The sequence below is a fragment of the Choloepus didactylus genome, chromosome 3 (genome assembly GCF_015220235.1).
Source record: "Choloepus didactylus isolate mChoDid1 chromosome 3, mChoDid1.pri, whole genome shotgun sequence".
Lineage (NCBI taxonomy): Eukaryota > Metazoa > Chordata > Mammalia > Pilosa > Megalonychidae > Choloepus > Choloepus didactylus.
Window position 1 is genome coordinate 1,866,475 of NC_051309.1, and position 26,186 is coordinate 1,892,660.

Consider the following 26,186-nt stretch of genomic DNA (forward strand, 5'->3'; position numbering starts at 1 on the left):
TAATTTCAGACTCATATTTAATTAGACACTGCATCATTTAGCTACAACTGATTTATCTTTATGAAACTAAGTAGCTTTCTTTTGTAGTAAAAGTAATCTGGAGCTGCCCCCTCTGGCCTCAGCAGCGCCTAGAGCAGCAGGGAAGCCAGAGTGCACCCGGCTCCTGGCTGCTCCTGTCCAACCGCCTTTGCCTGGAGAGCACCCTCAGGGGTCCAGAGTGGGGTCCCTGGCCCTGGGGTGTCAGGTGGGGGCCAGGCCTGGCAGGTCCATCACCCTGGCTTGAAATGCCCCAAGGTTGGGGTTGTGGGGCCACAAGGGGAGGGCTCTACAGCAGGGGCGGGCTCCCCTTGGCCAGCCTGGTCCACTCCCCACCTGCGCCACAGGGAACTGGGTGGACACACGCTGGGGTCCTGACCGTAGAGCACAGGCCCATCTGCACGGACCCCGAAGGCTGTGGTCGGCCCGGTGCTGTGTTACAGAGAACACTCCATAGGTTCGTTCCCCAAACAGGAGAGCCACGAGTGTCCCCATGGAGCCACAGCTTAGTTGAAAGGCTTCTGGGCCCAGGGGACAGCAAAAGGCACCAAGGACAGTGAGTGCCCTCCAGAAGGCAGGGCAGCCCAAGCAAGGCCAAGGGAATGGGGCCGAGAACAGTCAGCCCCTCACGCAGCCCCCCGAGGGGAATGGGCCAGTGTCCTCCCCCCATCCCAAGAGCTCTCCCAGCCCGAGAAACCTCCCGGCAGCCTCCACAGCCCATGCCGCCCCAGCCAGCAGTAGGGCAGGTGTGTCCCTGTGTTAGGACAGGGGCCCAGGTGAGCACTGTCTGGATCAGAGCCCGGTCTCCTGGGAGACACCTCAGGGACAGGCACCTGCCCCTGCCGGGAGAAAAGGGAGAGAGGTGTGAGGAGGCACTGTGGACCCCACAGGCTTTAGGGGCAGAGAGAGGACCTGTGTGCTGAGAGGGGCCCTTTGCGGCCAGCCCAAGTTGGGGGGCCCTCCCACAGCACCACCCTCAGCCAGCACCAAGGTCATAGGGAGGTTCTGGGAGGCTCTGGAATGGGCAGGGCTGACCCGAGGTGCCTCTCAAGGCCCGCTCAGCGCACGGCGCACACATCCAGGATGCAGAAGCGGGCGCGGCAGGTGGGGCAGGGCACGCGGCTGGCCAGCCAGGTCTCGGGGCGCTGCTGGTCCTGGCGGCTGGCGAACCACTTGCCCAGGCAGGTCAGGCACCACATGGGCCGGCAGTAGCACTGCTGGCACTCGCCCACGCCTGCCTCCTGGCAGGTCTTCACCAGCTTCACGTTGGCGCGGGCCTGCATGCAGCCGATGCACGCCTCCAGCTCCTGGGCACAGGGGGTGGAGGTCAGGGAGCCCCAGCCCACCCCACCACCCCCAAACACACCGCCCACTCCCCACCTGGCTGCTGGGGACAGTGTAGGCCGGGTTGACCTCCACCAGGGATGCAAACGTCTCCAGGAACAGGTCGCCCAGGCTCTGGCGGATGACGACATCAGCCGCGCTGCGGATGGGCGCGTGCAGCTTCTCACACAGCTCCCCGTACTCCGTGGAGTTCAGCCTGCATAAGACGCGGGGCCTGCTGGGCCAGGGGCCATGCTGGGCAGGGGCAGGGAGAGGCTAAGGCCGGCACCAGGCCGGGGGCTGTGAGGTCAGGAGGGGGAAGGAGGCCAGCCTGGCACCTGGGGTTCAGCAGGCTCCCCGAGCCCACGGCATGACCCCAAGCGGGGCCAGAGCAGCAGCCAGCCAGCTGCGCCCCAAATAGGACGGAAGCTGCAAGGCCATGGCTGCTGTCCCGTGTAGCTGTGCACTTGCCTGAGAAGGAAAGGCTGCCCGTCCGGGGACCGCAAGTGCCTGGGGGGCGAGGGGGGTGGGGGCTGGGGGCAGACACCAGGGCAGCACCGGGTCCTGGTCCAGCTGGTTTCTGTTCTCAGTTCTGACACCTGGTGTCCCTGCCCAGTAGCCAGCACCCCATGCCTCCCGCCGTGTCCCCCAGCCCGGCCCCTGGCCCCCCGTGGCTTTACCGAATGTCAAAGGCCTTCACGTAGGGGTGGGCGCTGGCCACACGGATCGTGAGGAACTGCACAGGCAGGCTGGAGTCCGGTGAGAGCTCATGCTGCCGCGACCCGGTCACGGTCAGGTGCACGTCCTGCTGCTGAGCCACATGGACACGGTAGGTGGTCACCTTCATCACCCAGGTGTCCGTCACAACCACGCGGGCGCCCGCGGCCCCAGTGGCAAACTTGTCGATGCGCCGAAACTCGGTGTTGATGGAGGCAGCAACAGCCTGCCAGCCCGACTGCGGGAGCGCATACAGTGCCAGGGTGCGGGCCAGCGGGTGGCGGGCCCAGCGGTCTCGGGCCCAGTGGCAGATGAGGGCGCAGGCCGCAGCAGGCAAGGCCAATGCCAGCAGGAGGAAGAGACTGCGGGCCTCTGGTGCCCGGCCGGGGGCGGAGAGCCACTCCTCTGAAGCCGCAAAGCACATGCCCACGTAGTAGCCTGGAGGGCGAGACGGGCGTCAGCGGGCACAGGGCTGGCCCGGCCCTGCCCACCTCCCTGCAGCATCCATGTCCAGCCCACCTCTCTCCTCCGTGGCGGCCCCATTCAGCCCTTACCCACAGCCCTGGCACAATCAGTCAGGAGAGTGCTCCTTTAACTTACTTCAGACTCACATAAGTAGTACAGGAGCACAAAGGAAATGAAATAAATCCAGAAAAGCAAGGAGAAATGCAACTCCCTGGCTCCACCTCCCACCCAGAGGCGACGGCCGCGGGCCTTGCTGGGGGCGGGCAGGGCTCGGGCAGCCACCCCAGGCCCCTGTCCTGCTCTCAGTCCCATCCCGCTGAGGACAAGGGGAGCCAGGGCCAGGCCCAGAGCTGGGGCACTGAGGGCCCAGGGAGGGTCTGAGAGAGCAAGGGCGTGGCCTGAGGATGGGGGCAGGATGCAAGGGCACAGGCCCAGCCCCAGGGGCCCCTGTTGGCCACACAGGGTCAACTGCACAATGAACCGAGTGACAGGGACACTGAGGAGCTGCAGGAGCAGGTCTGTGTCTGTTAAACATGACAGTAAACACTTGTTCTACCTTACTACCTTTTAGAATAATTTCTGTAGCAACAGCTAAGAAAATATCAACTTTGAAAGCTTTCCAAGGTTAAAAGGAAGGGAAAAAGAAAACAAAAACCCAACTCCCAGCTCCAGCTTCTCCCCCGTGCCTTGAGTCTGGGGGCAGCCCAACCCCCCCCAGAGTGGTGAGGGTGTAGGGAGAGCGGGGCTACGACGGGCTGCAGAAAGCTGCAGGGACCCTTAGCTCCCGGGAGCAGAAACCCAACCTCAATCCCCCAGGGCAAGACCTCTCAGGGGTCTACACCCCAGGGCCCCCAGGAAGCAGGCTGAGGGGGGGCAGCGCTGTGGGCACCCCAGGATCTGGCATGTGGAGCTCAGGCCAAGGGAGCATGGCCCCCCAGCTCACACGCTCTCCCAGCTGCCTCCCTCTCTGTGCCCTGCTCCCGGAGGCCCCCTGCCTGGCACCCCAGCATGCCCACCCCCACTCAGGTCCAGCCTCTCACCGGCTGGCGGAGCAGCCTCCCAGAAGCCTGGCTTGCCACTGGATCACTGCCCAGTGCCATCCACCCCCCACCCCTGGTGACACTGGGGTTTCTGGTCCAGGACCAGGACTCTCCCAGTCCCCCTCTCTACCTGCTCTCCCTGTACCCATCTTCCAAGGCCACAAACAACCCTACCTCCTCCAGCAAGCTCTCCAACCCAGCCTCTTTTGGTGAATTCAGTCAACTACCTTCTAGTACCATGGGCTTTTAGAAGCTCCACATGCCCTTCTCCTAAGAACTGCCTCTCATCTCATAACAGACTGCCACAGCCACGTGGGACCCCAAGCCACAGTGGCAGTTCACGGTCTGTACCGGGTTGGGCCAAAGCATCCTCTCCCCAGGCACAGCTGGGGGCTTCTGCCGCCTGCAAGCTGTGCAGCTCCCCAGATGCCTCCTCTGGCTCTCTGGGAAGACCCCTGCCTGGGCAGACCCAAGCTGCTCCCCCTGCCACAAGGACTGAAGCCAGTGACAGCCTGGCTCCTCGGGGAGCCCAGCCACCTCTCCCAGCGCGGGCTCTGCTGGGGTGCCAACCAGGGCACGCCACCTGGCACAACACTGTCCTGCCTGGCCCTGCTTCCCCTCCTTTCCCAGGGCCTTTTGCACAGTAGACTCCTGGGCCCTCTTCCCCCAGCACATAGACGCCCCGACAAGCAGCCAGGAGAGCTGAAGGCACCAAGGCTCCAAGACTCCAGGCCTCATGCTGCCCTCCAGGTTCCCTCGCCTGAGAGGAAAACAAACCACCCTGGTGAAGCTCGGGTACACACCCCTGACCCTACCCCCAGGATGTGCTCGGCGCACAGGGAGCCAGCTGTCTCGGGCAGGCAGAGCCCCCAGCCTGTGACCTCCCCACACCACACAGACCGACCTGACACATGGCAGGGCACCGTGGGCCACTACAGGGTGCAGGGAAAGCAGGGCTGACCCCGAGCCCAGAACCAATCAAGATGTGGGAACCCACCAAACACTGGTCCGCTAGCCCCTGGGGGGTTGTGGGGTACGGCAGAGCACCCCTAGAGGGCCCACCGGTGAGCAGCATCCCAACCTGGAAGGATGCAGCAGCCTGAGGTGCCTGCTGGACGATGGCCGAGACTAGAGCCTGCTGGGTGGCTCCCCGCCCAAGGGCAGTCCCAGCGGCTAGTTACACAGCAGCCAGGCAGGTCAGGAGATCTGGGTGGGATTGGGGTCTGTGGTCCTGGATGGGCACAAAGTGTCTTGGTGGCAACAGGGGGTCTCAATGGGGATGGGGTCTGGGGCAGAGGCAGGAATCTCAGTGGGGATGGGTCTCAAGCAGGGATAGGATGTTTTAGATGGGGATGGGATTTAGAGTGCGATGAGGTCTGGGTTGGGGTCTTCGGAGGGGAATGGGTGTTTTGGAGGGGATCTCAGTGGCAACAGGGGTCTGAGTGAAGATGGGATATGGGCAGGGAAGTGGTCTTGGGTGGGGACTGATGAGTTTATCAGGCATGGCCTGGGTCTGGGGCAGGTGTCAATGGTCTAGAAGTGAAGATGAATGGGCAGTCTCGAGGAGGGCCCAGGTCTGGGACAGGGACAGCTGGGGGTCTCGGGCCGGGGTCTACGTGGGCACGGCTGGGGGTCCGCGGCCACGGTCTAGGGCGGGACGGCTGGGGGTCTTGGGCCCGGGTCTGCGGCGGGGACGGCTGGGGGTCTCAGGCCCGGGTCTGGGGCGAACACGGCTGGGGGTCTCGGGCCCGGGTCTGGGAGGCACGGCTGGGGGTCTCGGGCGGGGCCCCCGGCCCGCCTCACCGAGCGGCAGCAGCGAGTGGCACAGCAGCGTGGCGGCCGTGCGGCGCAGGTGGTAAGGCACGAAGGCGGCGTCCTCGCTGCCCAGCCAGCCCGACAGCAGGTTCTGCACGGTGAGCCCGGCCGAGTGGAACTCGTTGGGCGTGAACACGAAGCACACGGCGAAGACCAGGTAGGCCAGGGTGAAGGTGACCTCGGGGCTGTCCATCGCGCCGCCGACGGGAAGCCGCCGACCCCGGCGGGGGAAGAGGCCCAGACGCCCCGGCCCCGGCCCCGGCCCCGGCCCCGGTGAGTCGGACGTGGCCGCCAGAGGCCGGCCGCGGGACGTTCTGGGAGACGGAGTCCCGGCCGCGGGGCCCTCTGGGAGACGGAGTCCCTGCCGCGGGACGTTCTGGGAGACGGAGTCCCGGCCGCGGGGCCCTCTGGGAGACGGAGTCCCTGCCGCGGGACGTTCTGGGAGACGGAGTCCCGGCCGCGGTGCCCTCTGGGAGACGGAGTCCCGGCCGCGGGGCCCTCTGGGAAACGCAATCCCCGTAACCAGCCACAAGGTGCAGGCCGCTAGGACGGTCTCTGCAAGGGTGTGGCCGCTCCTTACGACCCGCCCTGGAAGAGACGCTGCAACTGGACCCATTTTACAGCCGAGGAAACTAAAGCCCGAACGAGCGGGTCCCAGGCCCGGGCACGCATCATGCACGCCGCGCAGCCCAGTCTCGTCCAGGCCGGAGTCCGCGGGCGCCCGGCCACACCCAACTCATGACCCCGGCATGCCCCACCCCCCGGAAGCGGAATGCGTCTGCGCGAGGGGCGGGGCCGGTGCGGCGCGGCCTTCCATTGGCTGCTGGCTGCCCTGTGGTGGCCCACCCCGCGGCGCGCTGATTGGCTGCGCGGAGCCAACCGTCGGTATTTGAATCTGAGGGCCGCGGGCGGACGCGGCGGCGGGACTGGGCGTCTCTCGGTGGCGGCGGCTCCTCCGTGTCCTCCCTCTCCTCCCGGCGGCGGGGCGGGCCCGAAGCCCGGCGGGCAGGTAAGCGGCCGCGTCTGCGGCCCGGTTCCCGCGCGGTGGGGGGCCAGGGGGCCGGGCTCGCGGTGGTCGCCGCCCCTCGGCTAGACCCGGCCTCCGCCCTCATGGGCCCCGCGCCCCTGCCGCTCCCGCCTCCCCCCGGGCCCAGCCAGCCGGACCGACCCCGCGCCCGAGGCTGGCGTCCGCACCCAGCAGGCCCCGCCGCCTGCGCGCTCTGAGGGCGTTAGGCCCCGCGGGCCCGGGCGCGAGCCGACGGCGGGCGTGGAACGGGCGGCCGCAGCCTCCCTCAGCCCTGCTCTCCTCTCCCCGGGCCGGGCCCTCCCGGACCGCTCTCCCCTCTCCCCGCGCCGCCCCCGCCTGGCTCAGCCCCACCCACCTCTTGGCTCTCAAGGAAGCAGCAGCGGTGGAAGGGACCTGCCCCAGCCCCGCGGCCGCCGCCTCCCTGCCTCGGGTCTGTGGTCCCGGGGAGCCTCCAGCTGAGGTCGGCCTTCCCCTCCGGAGCCCTGGCCGGTTCGCCGCTCCCTGGAGGCCCTCGTGGTGCATTCACCTCCCCTGCGGGCAGCAGCCTCTCTCCTGGACCCTTTGCCTCAGCTCATCAACACGACCTCCTACCTTCACCTGCGGAGCAAAACGCGCTCTGTCTTTCATCTCCTTCCCGCTAATTGCTGCTTCTCTGCTCCCCTTCTCAGCAAAACTTCTCCGGACTCGGTAGTCTTCACTGTCTCTAACTCTTGATCACCCTGGCCTGCTCCAATCATGCTTTTGCTGCCACTGTTTCAGCACTGTTTCAGTGACACACTCACACCAGTGTCGCCGACAGAGGGCTTGTTGGCACTTCCCGCCTGGGTCTCGGCCCTTGTCCTGCCTGGCCGGTGCTGGCTCAGTCTTTCTTCTCCGAAACGCTTTCTTCACCTGTCTCCTGAGACCCACCATGTGGAAACAGCTGTGCCCCAGCGGCCCCTCTCTGCTTCCTTTGTGCATCCCCCTTCCAGACCTCCACGCACCCGGGCCCCTCAGTGCAGCCTACGGCCCCATTCCGTAGGCTGGTGATCCCAGAGCAGATGCGCGTCTGCAGGCTGGAACCATCTGCTTGCTGCCTCGGGGCCTCCTTCCCCAGTGAACACACAAGCCTGGACTCCAACCCCACCCCTAACGGCTGCCACCTGGGCCGGGCCCCTGGTGCTCACCAGGTCAGCTGCAGTAGCCACTTTGCTAGATTAGAGCGGTTTCACCTCACTGGGTCAGGGTGAAAGCCAAATGCTGTCCTCACACCTTAGACTTGTGGGTCCCACGGCAGTTCAGCTCCCTCTCGGCCAGCTGCTCATACCAGACCCTGAGAGTTGTCCTTAACTCCTGTGTGTCCACGTAGAGCCACTGGCCAAGCCTGGATCCAGCCTCTTCTGGACTACTGCACTCCCTGTGGTTTCCTATGCCCCCTCGTAGTCCCTCCTCCACGAAGCAGAAGAGACTTCTAAAAGCTGGTGGTGACATTGCCCCGCCCCCTGCCCTCTTAAGGTCCCGCATGACCTGCCTGTTGTCCTCTGACCGCATCCCCTTCCAGGCCACCTGGCCTTCCTGCTCTCCCTCAGAATGCAGTTCCCCCTGGTCCCTGCAGTGCCACCTTGGGCAGGTGGCCGCCCCATCAGGCCTTTCTCTGACTCCACTCTGCGCTGCCACGCTCAGCTCTAATAGCACCTGGCTTAGGAACACTGAGGGCCTGGGATGTGGCAGAGGGCCCATTCTGGAACTTGCTGGAACCAACTTGAGGCCCCTGGGGTGGGTTTCTAGCTTCCAGGCCCCATAACAGAGGCTCCTCAGCAACCCACCAGGCACCTCTCACCTTTTTCCTCCTGGGCCTCTGGCCCCTCTGCTCGCCCTCAGCCAGGCCCCCTTTCCAGCGAGGGCAGGGGGAGAGCAAACCATGGCCCACTGTCAAGCATTTCTCTTCTCTGCTGACTCGGCACCTGGGCTCTGGCCCCTGAGCTAAGGCACAACCCCCCATACCTGACAGCCTCAGCTGCTCCCTGGCTCTTGACCCTCTGAGTTGGGGCTGTGGGGAGACTGAGGCAGCCTTGGCTCTGTATTTTCTTCTAGGCCAGTACTTGGTCTTTTAACTTGTTACCCAACATAACAGCCCTGGATCCCAGGTCATTTCAGGTATCTGGTTTTCCTTTCTCATCCTCTTGGGTTGAAGGCCCTTCAGGCCCTTGGTTCATGGGGAGTCAGGGTCTCCTGAGGCAGGATGGGGACCTGTGAATGCTCCTCCTGCCCCACTCACCAAGGACGTGAGGCTGGGTCCCAGGCAGGCAGCCATACTTGGCGCAGAAAGGGGACATCCTGTGTCGCACCCCTGTCTGGATGCACTGCGCCGGTCTTGTTGCTTCCACACTGACACGGACATGGTGTGCTTTTCCAGAATGAGTCTGCAGATCTTAAATGATGAAAACGTCACTGGTGACAAAGCCACTGAAAGTCGCGACTTCCTGTTTTCACCACCAGAACTAACCAGAAGGTCTTCTGTTCTTCGTCTGTCGCAGAAAGAAAATGTGCCCCCCAAGAGCATAGCCAGAGCCATGAAGGTGAGTCTGCCTGTCCCTGCAGAACGTGGCTTGTGCCCCCAGCACGCTGCTGCCACCGAGTCCTGCTGACAGCCGAGAATCACCTAACAGGCATGCTCTCCTTCTTGCTCCCCCATAGGTAACCTTTCAGACGCCTCTGCGCAATCCGCAGACGCACAGGATTTTAAGCCCTAGAATGACTGGTAAGCTAGAGGCTCCTTTTGCTCTGGACGAGACTGTTGGGTTGGCAGACTCTGATCACGGCTGCACAGAGAGAGATCAGTAAGTGTTGGTGCTATCGTGTGCTGTGGCCCCAGCGCCGTCGACAGGCTGGCAGGAGAGGCCCGGCCGCCCGTGGGGTATCTCTGCAGCCTGGCCAGGGCTCAGGCGGTTGGTCCATGCTTGGGCCCAGCAGTGGTCACTGGCTGATGGCCGACGACGAAGCGAAGGCCACTCCTGTCTTTTCCTGGAAAGTCTAGGCTGGTGACAGAAGAAGAAGTCACCTGAACCCTCAAGTCTTCAAGGGATGCCGGCTGGAGGGGGTGCTGGGGGCTAGATGGGATGGGCCTCCTGACGGTCCACACCATCGGAAGTGCACAGGTCGCCCCTGCCCCAGGCCACCAGAGGGGGGCGGCAGACCACGGGCATGCCCTTGGCAGGCAGGCAGGAGCACAAGCCAAGTGTGGGCCTGCCCTTGCCCCAGCCCTGGAGGGAGGCTGCGACCAGGCAGGAGCCCGGAAGACGTGCCGTCCCCTATCAGGGAGTCTGAAATGGGTGGAGCCCGGGCTCACCCACCTTGCCCCATTCCCACCTCACAGAACCTCACGGGACCCCGCAGGGTGCAGTGCTAGCAGCAGAAAACACTCCCCACTGGAGCAGCAGGCCCCTCCCACTGTTAGATCCCAGCCAAAGGTGGCGTCTCCCCGCCTTGGTAAAAGCACAAAGAAGTAGAAGCCCCCGACCACCCCCAGACGGCCAGGGGCTCCCAAGAGCAGGGCTCTCGGGCTCTTTTTTGTTCTGACTTCTACTGATTTGACTGTTTAAAATTGGCTTTATCTGTTAAACAAGGTTTCGGATGTACAAAAAGTTTGAAAGAACAGAAGTGCGTTTAGAGAAGGTACTCTTCACTTAATAAAATGTTGCAAAGGAAAGGGTCAGAGCCCCGGCCCGGCCCTGCCCCGGAAGGGTCTCCTGCCCATGTTCCTGTGTTACTTTTCAGCTTTGTTTTCACACTGTTGTTTTTGTTTTGTTTTGTTTTTTAATTATGGCAAGTTAAATATAGCATAAAGATCATTTTAACCATTTTAATTTGACAATTCTTTGGCTTTGAGTACACTGACACTACTGTGTGGCTGTAATCACCATCTATTTCCAGACTGATTTTCACCATCCAAAACCAAAGCTCACACTCGTTTAGCAATAACCCCCCATCCCCCCTCCTGCCACCCTTGGTGACTACTGTTCTGTTTTCTGTCTCTATGGATTTGGTTATAAGTATTTCATATAAGAGGAATCATACAGTATTTGTCTTTTTGTGTCTGACTTATTTCACTCAACCTGATGTCTTCACGGTTCATCCATGTGGTAGCATGTGCCAGCACTCCCCTTATTTTTACAGCGGAATAACATCCCATGGCATAGGTGTGCCACATTTTGGTTATCCATTCATCAGCGGACACTTGGGTTGCTTCCACATTTTGGCTGTTGTGAATAATGCCCCGATGAACATTGGTTTACTATTGATCTGTCCAAGTCCCCATTTTCAGTTCTTTGGGTAGACACCTAGGAGTGGAATTGCGGGTCAAATGGTGGTTCTACGTTTAACTTTCCAAGGAACCTCCAGACTTTTCCTCAGTGGCTGCACCATTTTACATTCCCAACAGCAATGTATAAAGATTCCACTTTCCCCACATGCTCGCCAACACTCATTACTTCCAGGTTTTTAATAATAGCCATCCTAGTGGGTGTGAAGCAGTATCTCATAGATTTAATTTGTGTTTCTCTAATGGCTAATGAAGTTGAGTTCCTTTTCATTTATTTACTGATCATTTGAGTATCGTCTTTGGAGAAATGTCTATTCAAATTCTTGGTCCATTTTTTAATTGGGTTGTCTTTTTGTGTGGAGTCATATTTCTGTATATATTCTGGATATTAAGTCCTTATCAGATAAATGGTTTCCAAGTATTTTCTCCCATTCTCTAGGTGGTCTTCACTTTTTGCTAATGTCCTTTGTAAAGAAAGTTTTGATTTTGATGAAGTCTCATCTATTTTTTTCACTCCTATTTTTTTCACTCGTTGCTTGTGCTTTTGGTGTAAAACCTAAAAAGCCATTGCCTGATACAAGGTCCTGAAGAGGTTGTTCTGTTTCCTTGTAGGAGTTTTAGAGTATTAGCTCTGATGTTTAGGTCATTGTCTATTTTGAGTTGATTTTTACACGGTGAGAAGTAGGAGTCCGCATTCGTTCTTTTGCTTGTGGGTTCCCAGTTGTCCCAGCGCCGTCTTTTGAAGAGACTGTTCTTTCCCCACCGAAGACTTGGCTCCCTTGTCAAAAACCAGGTGGCCCTAGACGTGTGGCTTTACCTCGGGACTCTCAGCTCTGTTCCGTTGCCCTCATCTGTCCTTGGGCCAGTACCAGACTGTTTTAATTACTGTAGCTCTTGGTAAGTTTTGAAATCAGTAAGTGTGAGTCCTCCAACTTTGTTCTTCTGTTTCAAGATTATTTTGGCGCTTCGGGGGCTCTTGCAATTCCATATGAATTTGAGGATCAGCTTTTCCATTTCCACAAAAAAGCGCTGCTGGAATTTTGATAGAGATTGCATTGAATTTGGATGTACTTTACTTTTGAAATTCAACTGAATGAGACTAGAGTGAATTAAATATTGTTCTTTCAAAACAACTCTCCAGAGGAAAGGCATCTCGCCAGCTGAGACACTGCCTCAGTCCTGTAGGTGTGGCTTGAGGTGCCCAGGGCCATGGCAGGGCGGGCAGTGGGGGTCAGGTGGGGCGCACCGTCTCACCGTGAGCTCCTCCTTGCCTGTGGCCTTGGCTCGGGCACAGGCGTCCCTACGTGTGATGGTGCCATGTCCTGGCCCTGATCCACCTTTTGGGGCTGGCTGAGCCAGGGCCTGGGCTGGCATGGGTCCAGGTGGGAGGCTCCCACAGGCTCACGGCCCAGGGGGGATGGGCCCAACGAGCAGCCTCATGCTCTGTGCTAGGCAGCCAGTGAGGACGGCCGGGCTGGACACACCACCTCAGGTAGGGCCAAGAGGGTGGCTTCGGAGTGGGGTGGAGCAGGGTACGCCAGGCCTGGCCCTTCACCTGCATTCCCGGAGATGTTTTGCCACCTTTTTTCTGAGCCTCGCACTCGGCAGCTGGCACCCTCCTGCACTAGGGTCATGCAGCCCTTGGGGTCACTCAGCCCTTGGGCCCCCTCTCCAGCCCGGTGCGTTGAGGGCCCCGCAGCCCCCACCCACGTCCGGGTGAGCAGCACAGAGCAGCCCCTGGGGGGATGAGCTCCATGTCCAGGCTGTGGGCAGCGCCCCCATCCCCGCCCTGCCCACCCAGGCTTCAGCTGTCAGCGGACATTGGGCAGTGGGGTCGTGCCCCAGTGGTGGTGTCCTTAGCATTAGCCCCACCCACCTGGAGACTAGCTGGCCCGTGTCCTTCTGCACACCCTCTGCGTCTGGTGGACCCCAGTTTAAAGGAGAAATGGGTCACTGCAGAAACTTTAAGCAGGCTGCGAGCTTGGTCACATCCCTGCTCTCCCTCAACTCTGCATGTCCCTAGACGTTCACAGCGTTAACATTGGGATACTTGTGGAAAGGGTTGCTTGAACATTCTTCTCTCTTTTTTTTTTTTTTTTTTTGTGCCTTTAGCTAAAGTCTGCCTAGAAAGCTAACAAGTTCCTTAGTATTAACTAAGTCTCTTTCTCAAAAGCCAACAGTTAACCAAGGACGTGGATGCCGGAACTAACAACAGGGCCCAGCAGCAGGCCAAGACCGATGCAGTCCCTCCCTCAGAGGCCACGGAACCAGCAGGCACCGGAGGCTCCCAGGACTCCAGCTTGGCACCTCTCAGTGACCGGGCCTCTGCGGGCTCGTCCTGTGTCCTCGAAGGCCTTGAAGACCTAGCAACGTCTCCAGGTCGAGTGTCTGGCAGCCCTGAGAAAACCTTGGATGAAATCACTTGTTGTTACTCCTTAGATAAAAGTATTACATGCACCTCCGAAAACCTGGAAGATGGGGCCGGAACAGGATCCCTCGAAGGCACAGAGAAGCCTCCCGGGGCCGCCGAGGGGAGCTTGGACTGCTGGGTCTCCTCAGCTGAGGCCATTTTGCCTCCTGGGGGGCTACAAGGGGAGACGCTCCCTGCAGACCTGTCCAACGAGGCCCCAGCCTGTCCCGAGGACACATGCACCCCCCGGGAGGAGGAGCAGAGGCCACTGGCCAGCACAGCGGGTGACACCGAGGCCCCTGGCACTCCTGTGCCCACAGGTGCTGCCCAGCCTCCGCACATACTTCCCCCTAGCCCCAGCTCCGGTGCCCAGCAGGAAGAGGGCACGGGGCAGGCAGCTGCTTCCTCGCAGAGCGAGCTTGTGAGGCTGGAGATCGGCTTCTCTGACCACCCTGCTGGCAGAAAGGTGCCTCCACCACGGGGGCTGGGAAAGAGGCCCAGCACCAAGCCCCCCGCCCTAAGGCCAGAGACGAGGCAGGAGAAGTCCCCCAGGAAGGCGGGAGAGGAAGGCGAGCACCCTGTTTCTGTTCCCCAGGGATCCTACAACCTGGACTGGGACAAGCTGGATGACCCAAACTTCAGTCCGTTCAACAGGGGCTCCCAGTGTGCTGGCGGGGAGGCCCAGCCCCTTCCCACCACCAAGCAGCTGGGTGCTGGGCCTGCAGCCACGGGGGACACAGCCCCAAGTCAGTAAGTGCCCAGGGCTGATGGTTCCACAGGCTCCACCGAGAGGGGCTCTACCTCAGAGTGCACAGAGTCCTGGTTCCAGGAGGGACGGGGTCTCAAGTTAGCTCTGAAACCTTATATTGAGTGTGAAATAGCGTGCACCCGAAGGATCACAGAGCGTGAGTGCATGGCCACCCCCACCCAGAGGGGCCTGGCCAGGCCCTTGCCTTCTTGGCTTTCACTTGTAATCGAGTGTTTTTCCAGAACATTCCTCATAGTAGATCTGGGCAGCCTAGAAAGGTCTACAGGAGAGAAACAGCCCTGGAGTCCCAGTAGCCAGGTCCCCGCTGGCCACACAGCTGTGCTGTCTGTACACCTGTGGGCCCAGGTGGCCTGCACGGCCGGTCTTGGGGCTGTCTGGCCACTGGGCATGGTGGGAGTTGTCCTCAGCCCCCACAAGGGACCCTGAGAGGATGGTTCTGCGCGGGGCCGAGGGTCCTGGGACCAGTACACCATGGGCAGGGAGCAGGGGCCGCGGGGAGCAGGTGCTGTAACTGTCTCTTCAGGCAGGTGGTTCCAGCCCCAGCCGATGACACACCTGAGTTCCAGATGGCAGACGAGACCCCACAGGCTGCAGGCAAGGTATGCTGGGAGTGGCCCTGTGTGCATGTCACATAGAAAAGCAGCAGGAGCTGGTGGGGCCTGGGGAGAGGGGGCCATTAGCAACTCGCCCTTGACAAGTGGGCTGGTCCTGAGCTGCCCTCTCGTTCACCTCAACCGGCAGCCACCACTCCCCAAACTCTTAAGCTCTGCTCTCGAGATGACCTCCAGCCTTCCTTTCAGGAGGGGACAGCAGGTCTCATGAGCAATGAGCCGGCAGCCTCGCCCACCCAGCCGCTGGCCCAGCCCCCTATGCAGGGGCCAACCTCTGACCCAGCCATGGAGACTTTCAGGGACCCCACAGAAGGTACGTGGACCTGGAGGTGCGCATTTATTCTGAGCTTTGCTTCCCTGAAGCCAGTTCCGGGTTGTTCTCTGGTCTTCGCTGCAGTGGTTACATTTTGCAACTTTATAGGAGCATGTGAGGACTGTGGTTCACCAGATGATCGGCGTTTCCCATAAAACAGAGCTAATACCTCTTAATGGAAAGGACTTCTAGAAGTTGGAACTATAGACTCGCTTAGACACATAGGCTAACGATGCCGACAGGGTTGCCCCCAGACAAAATACAAATGGGTGACAAAGCCCGGGCTGCCTCCTGGTCACAGTGCCACCTTACCTGCCCTCCCAGCGAGCCGGTGCGGCTGCCTGACCAGCCCTGGGGCCGTCAGAGGAACGGGTCACCCTAGGGGTGGGGTTTGATTGGTTTTCTTGTTTGTTTTGCTGACCTGGGAGGTCTTTTTTTTTTTTTTTTTTTTTTTTTAACAGCTCTATTGAGATACAATTCACATGCCATACCACACATTCACCCTTTAGCCCTGCTGCCACCACTCCCCCCTGGCCCTGAGCAACCAGCATTCTACTTTCTGAAAGATTTGCCTTTTCTGGACATTTCTTGTAAATGGAATCGTGTAATACATGTGCTACTTGGTTACCGACATACTTAACATGACCAGCTTCTCCCGTGCTGGGGAGCTGCGTTCCTTTTTTTTTTTTAATTCAATTTTATTGAGATATATTCACATACCAAACAGTCATCCATGGTGTACAATCAGTTGTTCACAGTACCATTATGTAGTTGTGCATTCATCACCACAATCAATTTTTGAACATTTTCATTACCACACACAAAAAAGAATAAAAGTTAAAGTGAAAAAGAACACCCAAAACATCCCATACCCCACATCCCTCCCTGTTATTCATTTACTTTTCATCCTCATTTTTCTACTCATCTGTCCCTACACTGGATAAAGGGAGAAAGAACCACAAGGTTTTCACAATCACACGGTTACACAGTGTAAGCTATATAGTTATACAATCATCTTGTATATAAAGGCTACTGCCCTGCGGTTCAACAGTTTCAGGTATTTCCTTCTAGCTATTCTAATATACTAAAAACTTAAAAGGGATATCTATATACCTCGTAAGAATGCCCTCCAGAGTGACCTCTTGACTCTATTTGAGATATCTCAGCCACTGAGACTTTATTTTGTTTCATTTCCCTTCCTCCTTTTGGTCCAAGAAGGTTTTCTCAATCCCATGATGCCAGAGCCAGGGCCAGGGCCATCCCTGGGAGACGTGTCCTACGTTGCTAGGGAGATTTACACCTCTGGGAGTCATGTCCCACATAGCGGGGAGGGCAGTGAGTTTACCTACAGAGTTGGCTTAGAGAGAGAGCGCACATCTGAGCAACAAAAGAGGTTCTTTGGGGGTGACTCATAGGCACAATTTTAAGTAGGCTTAGCCTCTCCTTTGTAGTAACAAGCTTCATAAGGGCAAACCCCAAGGTCAAGGTCTCAGCCTTCTAAATTGGTAGCCCCCAATGCTTGTGAGAATATCATTAATTTCCCAGGTGGGGAAATTTAATATTTCCACATTTTCCCCCAGTCCCTCAAGGGGGCTTTGCAAATACATCTTTATTCTCTGTCCAGATGACTCTGGGATGTATCAGGGCTTCATGCTAACCTGTACAAACCAACCAGATTTCACCCCCTGTTCAACATTCCATGTAATTATGTTGTTTGACCAAACTGACCATACAAGTTAAATCATATAGTGTGTTACAAAAAACATAGATTTTGCACACAATAAACATCTCTTCCTTTGGTCTCACACAGAAGTTGAAGTTTTAAAAACACCATCAATGTCATCCTTTACCCTTTAGTCTAATTTACCTTAGTCATAACCAGTCCATTTTGTTCATATCTCAAACTGAAGTCTGATCTCTGAAAAAGACTCTTTAACATTTGCTGTATGGGGTAATGCTGACATTCATAGCCACGGGACTCTAGCTCTTAGTCTCAGGTTTCACACAGATACCCAAAGTTCCAGGGACTGACGAGATTATACACAAACAGCTCAGCATCTCAGAGTTTAGAAATAACCATTACAACTCAGAAATAGATGTAACTGCTGTGAGAGCTTATAATCTAGGAACCTTTACAATAAGCCTTCCCCTGATAACCTGTGCTCTCAGACTCAGTTCTCAGCGTTTACACATTATAATTAGTCCATATTAGTAAGGTATTGTTTTTCTTTTCATTTCTGGTTTATTTCACTCAACATACTCTCCTCAGTGTCCATTCATCTCATAACTTCACTCCTCCTCGTAGCAGCTCAATATTCCTTTCTATGTATACACCACAGTTCGCCATTCCACTCATCAGTCAGTGTACCCTTAGGCCACCTCAATCCACTGCAAATTGTGAATACTGACACCATAAACCCCACTGTGCAAATGTCCATTTGTGTCCCTCTTTTCAGTTCTTCCAAATATATGCCCAATAACAGGGTTGCTGGACCGTATGGAAACCCCATGCTTAGCTTCCTGTGGAACCACCACACTGCCCTCCAGATGGGCTGCACCATTCTACTTCCCCACCAACAGTAATTAGGTACATCCCTTTCTCCACATTTTCTCCAGCACTTGTATCCCTTTGGTTATTTTTTAGACAGTTTTATTCACACACCATACATTTCATCCCAAGTAAACAATCATTGGTTCCCTATATAATCACATAGTTATGCATTCACCAACACTATCTATATAAAGACATTTCCATTTCTGCCACAAAAAAAAAGACGAAGATGCAAAAAAAAAAAAGTTAAAAAAAATAACTAAAAAGGAAACAATAAAATTAAAGTACAATAAAAAAGTCAGATGACAACAATGCCAAGAATCCCATACCCCTCCCTTATCCCCCTCTTACAGACATTTAGCTTTGGTATATTGCCTTTGTTACAATTAATGGAAGCATATTACAATATTAATGTTAACTATAGACTCTAGTTTGCATTGATCATATGTTTTCCCTAATACCACCCCATTTTTAACACCTTGCAAAGTTGATGTTCATTTGTTCTCGCTCATGTAAAAATATATTTATACATTTACTCACAACCATTGACCACTCTAGGTTTCACTAAGTTATACAGTCCCAGTCTTTATCTTCTGTCTTTCCTTCTGGTGTCCTACATGCCCCTAACCTTCCTCTCTCATCCGTACTTACAGTCATCTTTGTTCAGGGCACTTACATTATTGTGCTACCATCACCCGATACTGTGTTCCAAACCTCTCTCTCCTGTCTTTTCCTATCTGCCTGTAGTGCTCCCTTTAGTATTTCCTATAGAGCAGATATCTTGTTCACAAGCTCTCTCAGTGTATCTGTTTGTCTTAAAATATTTTAAACTCTCCCTCATTTCTGAAGGACAGTTTTGCCAGATATAGAATTCTTGGTTGGCAGTTTTCTCCTTCAATATATTAAATATGTCATACCATTGCCTTCTCGCCTCCATGGTTTCTACTGAGAAATCCCACACATAGTGTTATCAGGCTTCCCTTTTATGTGATGGATTGCTTTTCTCTTGCTGCTTTCAGAATTTTCTCTTTGACGTTTGATAATCTGATTATTAAGTGTCTTGGCATGAGTCTATCTGTTTGGGGTATGCTGTAAACTATTCTGTTTGGGGTATGCTGCTCTTCTTGGATCTGTAATTTTATGTCTTTCATAAGAGATGGGAAGTTTTCAGTGATTATTTCCTCTGCTATTTTTTCTGCCCCTTTTCCCTTCTCTTCTCCTTCTGGGACACTGGTGACACATATATTCATGTGCTTCATGTTGTCATTCAGTTCCCTGCAACGCTGCTCATATTTTTCCATTCTTTTCCTCGTCTGTTCTTTTGTGTGTAGGATTTCAGATGTCCTGTCCTCCAGTTCATTAATCTTTTCTTCTGCCTCTTCAGATCTCCCATTGTATGTCACCATTTTGTTTTTCATCCCTTCTGTTGTGCCTTTCATTCCCATAAGTTCTGCGAATTGTTTTTTCACACTTTCGGTTTCTTCCTTATGTTTGCCCGATGTCTTCATCTCTTTTGTCATATCTTCCCTTAACTCATTGATTTGATTTTTGGATTGATTTAGAAGATTTGTTTAATTATTAGTTGTTTCAATTCCTGTATCTCATTTGAAGTGTAAGTTTGTTTCTTTGACTGGGCCATAGCTTCGTTTTTCCTAGTGTGACTCATGATTTTTAGTTATCTAGGCACCTGGTTTCCTTGATTACACCAATCAGATTTTCCCAGACCAGACGGGCTCAAGTCTGAGGAGGAGGCTGTATTCAGTGTCAGGTTTCCCTGAGGGTGGGACCCAGCAGGTTGTCAGACTTTCCTCTGAGGTCGCTAGACTCTGTGCTTTCCCCATCTACCCAGTAGGTGGCACATGTCAGCCCACAGCTCCCCACTGGTGTAAAGAGGTGGGGTCCCTTTAATTCACAGTGGACCCTGTCCTGGCCAGGGCCAAGGGTGTCAGGAGCCAAGCTTAAGTTGTTTCTGATTTGTTTGTTTTCCCCCAGGCCCTGGGGTCTGAGTTCTCTGAGAGAAGGCAGCCACTTGGGCTGGTCCCACCCCCATGTTCTTAGGGAAGATACACCCCCAGTGGAGTTATCTTCTCCACTTGAACTCCTCCTTTGTCTCTCTGGCTCTGTTAACTCCACCCTTACCTGGGTCGGTGCTGACAATTGAAAATGCCTGAGGCTTTCTCCAATGGGCTGCTTAGAATGAGAGAAAGAAAAACAAAAAAGAGCAGAAGCCCCTTTTCAGAGCCAGTCCCCAGACCCCCAGTTTCGCCAGTCAGCCAACATTGGTGCCCGGTTCTCTGTGTCCCTTTTCTTTGGACACGGCCTCTTCCAGTATTCTGAGTTCAGCCATCTCCAAAGGCCTCTCTGTTTTTATTCATTTATGTATTTTTTTTTCCCACCAGCCCCACCTCCTCTCTGCCGGGAGGGACCACAGTTTCCTTTCCTGCTTGCTCCAGGTGGATCTGTGCTTGTAGCTTGTATTCAGTTGTGCCGAGTTGTTAATTTAAACCATAATTGGACCTTGGTTGAATTACTTGCCCTCACCCAGCTTGTTTTTCCAGAGGAAAGTGTTTCGGCTCAGCCCGCTGTGTCTGTGGGGCAGGGGCACCAGCGCCGCAATTTGGGAGCTTTCCTTAGTTCTGTGCTCCGATCTCGGCCGTTCCACCCATTCCAGGCTGGGGTGCAACGTTGTGCAGTCACGCTATCCCCCAGTCAGTTGTTCCAGACTATTTTCTGGTTGCTCATGGCTATTTACTAGTTGCTCTAGGGGACTAACTAAATTCCACAACTCCCTATGCAGCCATCTTGCCTCACCTCCCCCAGTGCCATTCCTTTTTATGGCTGAATCATATTCCTTTGTGTAGACAGGCTGCCATTTGCTTGTCCATTCGTCTGTCGATGGCATTTGGGTTCTATCCACCTCTTGGCTATCATGACTGATGCTGCTGTAAACATTTGTGCAACGTTTTTGTGTGGACGTATGTTCTCATTCCTCTGTGGAACCACTGGTTCGTGGGTGACTCTGTTTAACTATTCAAGGAGCTGCCAGACTGTCTCCTGCAGCGGCTGTACCATATTGCCGTCCCACCGGCAGTGCCCACAGGCTCCGATGCCCCTCGCCCTTGCCAGCGCTGGGTACGGGGCTTTGTGAGTCCAGCCCCCTGCTAGGCGTGAAGTAGGAGCTTGTTGTCGTTTTCTTTTACTTGCAGGAGTTGGGGGTGGGTGATATGTTTGTTAGAGCACATATGAGTGATTCATTCCTTTTTTATAACTTATTTTTTCTTGTAAAATATATATGACAAAAAAACATTTTAAGTGGACAGATCTTTGATATTAAGTACATTTACAATACTGTGTAACATTCACTGTGGTTTCATCAATCCAAACCAATATTCATCCTCACTTGACAGTAACTGCCCACTCCCCCTCCTGCTACCCCTGGTAACTCCTGCTTTCTGTCTCCATGGATTTGCCTGTTGTAGATATTCCATCTAAGTCAGATCATGCAACATGTGTCCTTTGGCATCCGGCTTATTTCAGTCCTCAGGATGTCTTCAGGCTTCATCCGTGTTGTAGCGCGTGCCAGCGCTTCGTTCGTTGTACAGCCGAGTGACGGTCTGCACTGCGGGTGACCCTCACTATGGTTTGGGTTTGTGTCTCCCTGGTGGCCAGTGAGGCCGTGCCTCTGCATGTGCATACTGGCCATTTGTGTATATTTTTTGGAGGAATGAATGTTCGAGTCTTTTGCCCATTTTTTGTTACCTGTCTTTTTTACCACTGAGCTGTAAGAGTTCTCCACAGGTTCTAGACACAGGTCTCCTATCAGGTACCTGATCTGTAAATATTTTCTCCTATCCTATGGGCTGTTTTTTCACTTTTGTGATAGTGTCCCTCGGGTCAGCTGAGGTCAGGGCACTGTGCACTGGGCCTGGGGGGTGTTGCCTGGGCAGCGAGCCTCTCCGTCTGTCTCCAAAGAACGGGCACTTCCTGCCTCTCGGCAGTTTAGGAAATGCTGGGAGTGGGCCAGCCACTCCATCCCCGCTGCATCAAGGCCCCAGGCGGGCAGTGTGGTGACTCTCCCCCCTCAGTTCTAGGCTCGGGTGCCGAGGTGGACTACCTGGAGCAGTTTGGCACCTCCTCGGTAAGTGCCCATGGTCTCGAGAAATCACCGCCCCGCCCCACCAGCACCTGCCTAGGGAAAGCCGGTCTGTAACGTCCAGCAGCCACTCGGCATTCAGATTCCCTGATGACACGTGCCGTTTGTTTAGTTAGAACGCTTGGGTGGGGGCCTGCTGGGCTGAGCCTTGCGCCTGGTGATGTCTGAGTCTCTCCAAGACCACCCCCCCAGCAGAGTCCTAGCAAGGACATGCACCCCAAAGAGGAAACTTAACCCTCTGCTGTTGGGAAATGGGCGCGCCTGGGAGGCATCCCCTGTGGTTTGGGGAGACCCGAGACAGAGGCGGGCCCCTGCATATCCTCGGGGCCCCGCTTGTCCAGCGAGCAGTGGGAGAGCAGCCCAGCTTAGGGGCCTGTCCTTCCCACAGTTCCAGGAGTCTGCACTGAGGAAACAGTCCTTGTACCTCAAGTTCGACCCCCTCCTGAGGGACAGCCCATGCCGGGTGGTTCCCACGGTGGCCAAGACACGCAGGTGAGTCCCCGTCCCACCCAGGAGCGCTTGGCGTGGGCTCGCCTTCCCGAGCCCAGAGGACAGGCCAGGCACAGGTTAGACATGCGTTTAATTAGGACTTATGGACGGATGATCGTTCCACGGCAGCAGGCTGGGAAAGATGGAAATTAGCTCTCTGCCAAGCGGGGGGTGCCAGGGGCTGCCTTATAAGGGTTCAGACAAGGACATTCCATAGGGTGAGAGAGCCGGGTCTCGGCTGGCCTCGTGACACAGGTGCGGAGATTTGTTACCAACAGCGATCCAGGAGGGGAATTCCAGCGCTTTGTTTCTGACACACTCCTTCCCGGGAGCTACCTGCAGTAACTCACTTTCACTGTGGAGGGAGGGCCCGGGCCGTGAAGACACAGAGTGGGTGCTCCATGGCGAGTCGGCGCACGGTGCTGGGCAGGGCCGGCGGCCGCCTGCGTCGTGAGTAAAGCTCCACTGCACACATGCGGCCGCTCCCGCGTGTCCTCCAAGGAGGCTTCACGCCCTGTGTCGCCACGGTCGAGCGGTGGGGACAGATGTGCCAGTCCCTTTGCCAAGAAGGGCTGCTGTCCCTGCCCTGGACAGAAGGCACAGTGAGGTCATTTTGAGACGAACAAGCCCAGAGGAAAAATAACGCTAAATTTAACCATAAAAATTAAACTGAATGGTGAGAGACCCCGAGCAAGTTAGATCGAGCAGCAGGCTGAGTGCAGGGGCCCCCGGGATGGGAAAGCCGGCATGTGGGGCCTGGGGCGTCTGCGTCTTCTGGGAACGTTGTTCTGTCGGTTCCCAGTTGACAAACCAAAGAACTTGGTGAGACCCGGCCACATCTGTGCTCATCACCCTGTGAGCACGGAGGAGGGTCTGAGGTGACAGCTCCCCTGTCGGTCTCCGCAGCGTTCCGGAGGCGGGTGAGCCCCCCTCAGCAGGACTACCCCTTGCCAGGCTGGAAGAGGTGGACTTGCTGGGAGCCCTGGATGTCCCTGTGAGTGCCCCTCCCCAAGCGTCATGTGCTTGTCCTCCAGGCAGGCTCGTTTCCCTGAGTCCGCAGGGGGTGGGGGCGAGGTGGGGGCGGTGGGCAGGGCTGGGTGGGCAGCTGCTCAGCCGGCTGCCACCCTTCAGGTGCCAGGCCTTGACCCGTGCGTCCTGGGACCCGGGGGCCTGTCCCTGCCCAGCATGCCCATTGTGGACATGCTGCAGTACACACAGAAGGACCTGGACGTCGCGGTGAGTGTGCTCGGGGCCCCTCCCTGGGGAGCGTCGTGGTTGCAGAGGGCAAGTGCCTGTGGCCGAACCCCAACCCGACTGGTCTCTCCCCGCGGCCCAGTGGCTGGGGCTCCTGGAGGGCTGGGGCTGGCCACTAGCAGCAGGTATGAGATGTGCTGGGCAGATCCCCCCGGCCTGGGCATGCCGCACAGCGTCGTCAAGGGTGGTGCAGATGCAAGACTGCCTGCCCTGCCCTGCCTGCCTCAGCAGCAGCTCGTCCCCTTGTGCCCCGGCCTGCCCTGTGCCAGGGCCCCTGGGGAGGGACGGGTGTGCTGTAAGCCAGGGCTCTGCTCACTGGGGACAGCAGGCCCAAGGCCCAGCAGGGCATGCAGACCCCACCCACCTGCAGGGCCCACTCGGCTTTCGACCCCACTTGGGGGGGGAGGGCGGCCAGTGTGAGACCCCGTTCTTTTCTAAATGAGCGGCATCCCGTTTCTACTGTTTGCTAAGTTCGGACAGCAACATGCATTCCACTTCCTGCCATCCTAGTGACTGCTTTGTGTGGGACACGTTGGACTTTGGGAGACAAGACTCCCAGGCCTCCCAGGCCAGCCCTGGGCTCTCATGGGGCCCTGACTAGCCAGGAACCCACCCTGGTTTCCTCAGAGGGGCTGGACCAGGTTGTGGCTGTGGTCAGTGTGGTGTGTGGCCGCGTGGCCATGAGCTTGGGCTCTCCAAAGCCCCAGCTAACCATCCACCCAGGCTGAGCACCTGCGGGCGCCTCTCCTGACTCACAGGTGAGAGCCTCACAGGTGGAGAGCCAGCAGCTGAGGAGCAGGTGTGAGGAGCTCCACGAGAAGAACCAGGTGCTGGGGTAAGTCCAGCCCGCGCCCCGTGCCCTGTGTGTCCGGCTCCGCGCTGCGGCACATTGGTCACGGCCTCCTCTGCTCTCCCCTGCAGGAAGATCATGGACGAGTTTGAAAGGGTCGCACACCAGACAGTGGGTACGTGCACGGAAAAGGCCCCTGCCAGCATCCCACACTCACACTCTCCCCCACGTGCACACTCCCCCACGTACTCACCCTTCCCCCATGCACACATGCACTTCCCCCAAAACGTGCACGCAGTCCCCCCACACACACGCACACTCCCCCCCCACGCACACTCCCCCCCCATACACACACACCCCAGTCGCACACTCCCCACACACACAGCACCTCCCCTGCCCCCTGCTGTCCTGGGGCATCCAAGATGAGTATGGGAAAAGCCGATCAGCCACACGCCAGGAAGTCGGGGGGCAGGCAGACATTCAGCAAACACTTGGCCCCAAAACTGGCCGGACCCTGAGCTGGTATCTGGGCCCTGATGGGGAGCAGGTGGTTCCCTGCCAGGGGAACTAGCATTGCAGGTCCCACCTGACCGCGTCCTGCTCCCCCAGGTGGCTGGGGACAGGCCTGCCAGGACTCCCCACACACCTGGGCCCAGGTCCTCTGGGTGCTTGCCGTGGACTGAGCTCTGGCCTGGTCATGAGCCCCACATGGGCTGCCTAGTCCAGGGGCCCAGCTGCAGGCGAGCAGGCCCGTCCTCTCAGCACCCTGACCTCCTGGGGCACCAAGGCTCTGTCCCGGGAGGTGACGGTGGACAAGGACCTGCCCGGGCTCTCCCTGGAGCGGGCGGGTCACCGGCCTCACCGGCCTCGACAGCCGTCTCCCTTCCCAGCAGCCCCGCATCGCCTCCACGCTCACAGGCGGCCCCCCTAACTTTGAGCACTTGCCTCTTTTCTCAAGAGGATGCTCGGAAACAGAAGGAGCTTGACAAAGCTGAACTCCAGAAGGCTCTGAAAAAAATCAGTCAACTTACTGCGGACTTGAACTCCCTGGAAAAGTCTTTCTCTGACCTCTTCAAGCGGTTTGAGAAGCAGAGGGAGGCGCTCGAAGGCTACCGCAAGGTTCGTGCTGGGGTGCCGTGCCTGGCCAGTCCCCAGCCTGCCCGAGGACAGCGGACGTGGCCCGAGAGTACCCCAAGGCTGCCCCAATCTCAGGGACTTCCTGTCCTGGTCAGCAAGGGGGTCACCCAGGCACAGGGGGTGCACGGATGGCTTCGGGGGCGCACAGCCATGACTCCTCACGGAGATAGCCGGGCAGTGCCACCCCTAGGTGTGGTACCCTTTGGGCCATGCTGCTGCTTTGAGCCTTGAGGGTCTGCAGGTCCGGCCCTTGATCCTGGGGTTCCCAAAGCTGTTCCTCCAAAACCAAAGCTGGAAGTTGTCACCCTGAATAGCTGCTGCTAACAGCTGTCTTCTGCTTCTTCTTGGAAGAATGAAGAGGCGCTGAAGAAGTGCGCGGAGGACTACATCCTGCGAATCGAGCAGGAAGGCCAGCGCTACCAGGCTCTGAAGGCCCACGCGGAAGAGAAGCTCCAGCTGTGAGTGGGGTGGCCCCTCGGCCCAGCAGCGGTCACCGGGAGGGAGGGTCTCGGCGCCAGGCTCAGCCACCCCTGCTCTCTAGGGCCAATGAAGAGATGGCTCAGTTCCGCAGCAAGTCTCAGTCGGAGGCGCTGGCCCTGCAGGCTAGCCTGCGCAAGGAGCAGATGCGCAGCCACTCGCTAGAGAGGACCGTGGAGCAGAAGGTGGGGTGCCTCGAGGGGTGCAGCGGGAAGAGGGGGCTTGGCCCTCTGCAGCAACCCAGCCATTCCCCTCTTCTCCTCAGGCTAAAGAAATCGACGAGCTCACCAGGATCTGTGATGACCTGATTTCAAAGATGAAAAAGATCTGATCTGGAAGCCACCAGCCAGTGGCCTTCTGTCCCCTGCCTGCCCGTCTGTGTGACTGTCTGTGAACCTGTCTCCTATACGTTCTCTCCTAACCAACTTTCTCTCCTAATCTCTACTTCTTTTAAACTAGATTGCTTTTAAAAAGACTAAATAAAGTTTCCCTTAAGTTTAAGCTCTGAA

The 26,186-nt window shown here is 56.9% G+C and overlaps 2 protein-coding genes across 5 annotated transcripts; one reads left to right on the forward strand and one right to left on the reverse strand.

The window, feature by feature from the left end:
- On the reverse strand, window positions 1–8,789 carry TMEM129 (transmembrane protein 129, E3 ubiquitin ligase). 2 transcript variants are annotated; one of them, XM_037829232.1, is made up of 4 exons: window positions 8,681–8,789; window positions 2,040–2,514; window positions 1,417–1,576; window positions 1–1,343 (listed from the first exon to the last, which is right to left on the reverse strand). In XM_037829232.1, the coding sequence occupies exons 1-4, from the start codon at window positions 8,736–8,738 to the stop codon at window positions 1,095–1,097; spliced, it is 942 nt and encodes a 313-aa protein (XP_037685160.1). In that variant the 5' UTR covers window positions 8,739–8,789; the 3' UTR covers window positions 1–1,094. The 2 variants fall into 2 exon arrangements, with proteins under 2 accessions (XP_037685160.1, XP_037685159.1); XM_037829231.1 differs by lacking the exon at window positions 8,681–8,789 and adding an exon at window positions 5,385–5,849.
- On the forward strand, window positions 5,919–26,186 carry TACC3 (transforming acidic coiled-coil containing protein 3). 3 transcript variants are annotated; one of them, XM_037829229.1, is made up of 16 exons: window positions 5,919–6,405; window positions 8,819–8,981; window positions 9,100–9,242; window positions 12,897–13,883; window positions 14,426–14,501; window positions 14,703–14,826; window positions 21,463–21,515; window positions 21,919–22,022; window positions 22,926–23,013; window positions 23,151–23,255; window positions 24,032–24,108; window positions 24,195–24,238; window positions 25,022–25,182; window positions 25,552–25,658; window positions 25,742–25,862; window positions 25,943–26,186. In XM_037829229.1, exons 2-16 carry the CDS (start codon window positions 8,820–8,822, stop codon window positions 26,006–26,008), a joined length of 2,418 nt encoding a protein of 805 aa, XP_037685157.1. In that variant the 5' UTR covers window positions 5,919–6,405; window position 8,819; the 3' UTR covers window positions 26,009–26,186. The 3 variants fall into 3 exon arrangements, with proteins under 3 accessions (XP_037685157.1, XP_037685158.1, XP_037685156.1); XM_037829230.1 differs by lacking the exon at window positions 5,919–6,405 and having other exon boundaries at window positions 7,537–8,981; window positions 12,897–13,599; window positions 13,729–13,883; XM_037829228.1 differs by lacking the exon at window positions 5,919–6,405 and having other exon boundaries at window positions 7,538–8,981.

Coding starts and splice junctions, on each gene's coding strand:
- TMEM129 (XM_037829231.1), bottom strand. CDS start 5,589: ATGGACAGCCCCGAGGTCACCTTCACCCTGGCCTACCTGGTCTTCGCC. Junction 2,515..5,384: donor CCACTCGCTGCTGCCGCTCG/GTGAGGCGGGCC, acceptor CTCGCCCTCCAG/GCTACTACGTGGGCATGTGC. Junction 1,344..1,416: donor ACACTGTCCCCAGCAGCCAG/GTGGGGAGTGGG, acceptor CCCTGTGCCCAG/GAGCTGGAGGCGTGCATCGG.
- TACC3 (XM_037829228.1), top strand. CDS start 8,802: ATGGTGTGCTTTTCCAGAATGAGTCTGCAGATCTTAAATGATGAAAAC. Junction 23,014..23,150: donor TGGGAGCCCTGGATGTCCCT/GTGAGTGCCCCT, acceptor GCCACCCTTCAG/GTGCCAGGCCTTGACCCGTG. Junction 25,183..25,551: donor CGCTCGAAGGCTACCGCAAG/GTTCGTGCTGGG, acceptor TCTTCTTGGAAG/AATGAAGAGGCGCTGAAGAA.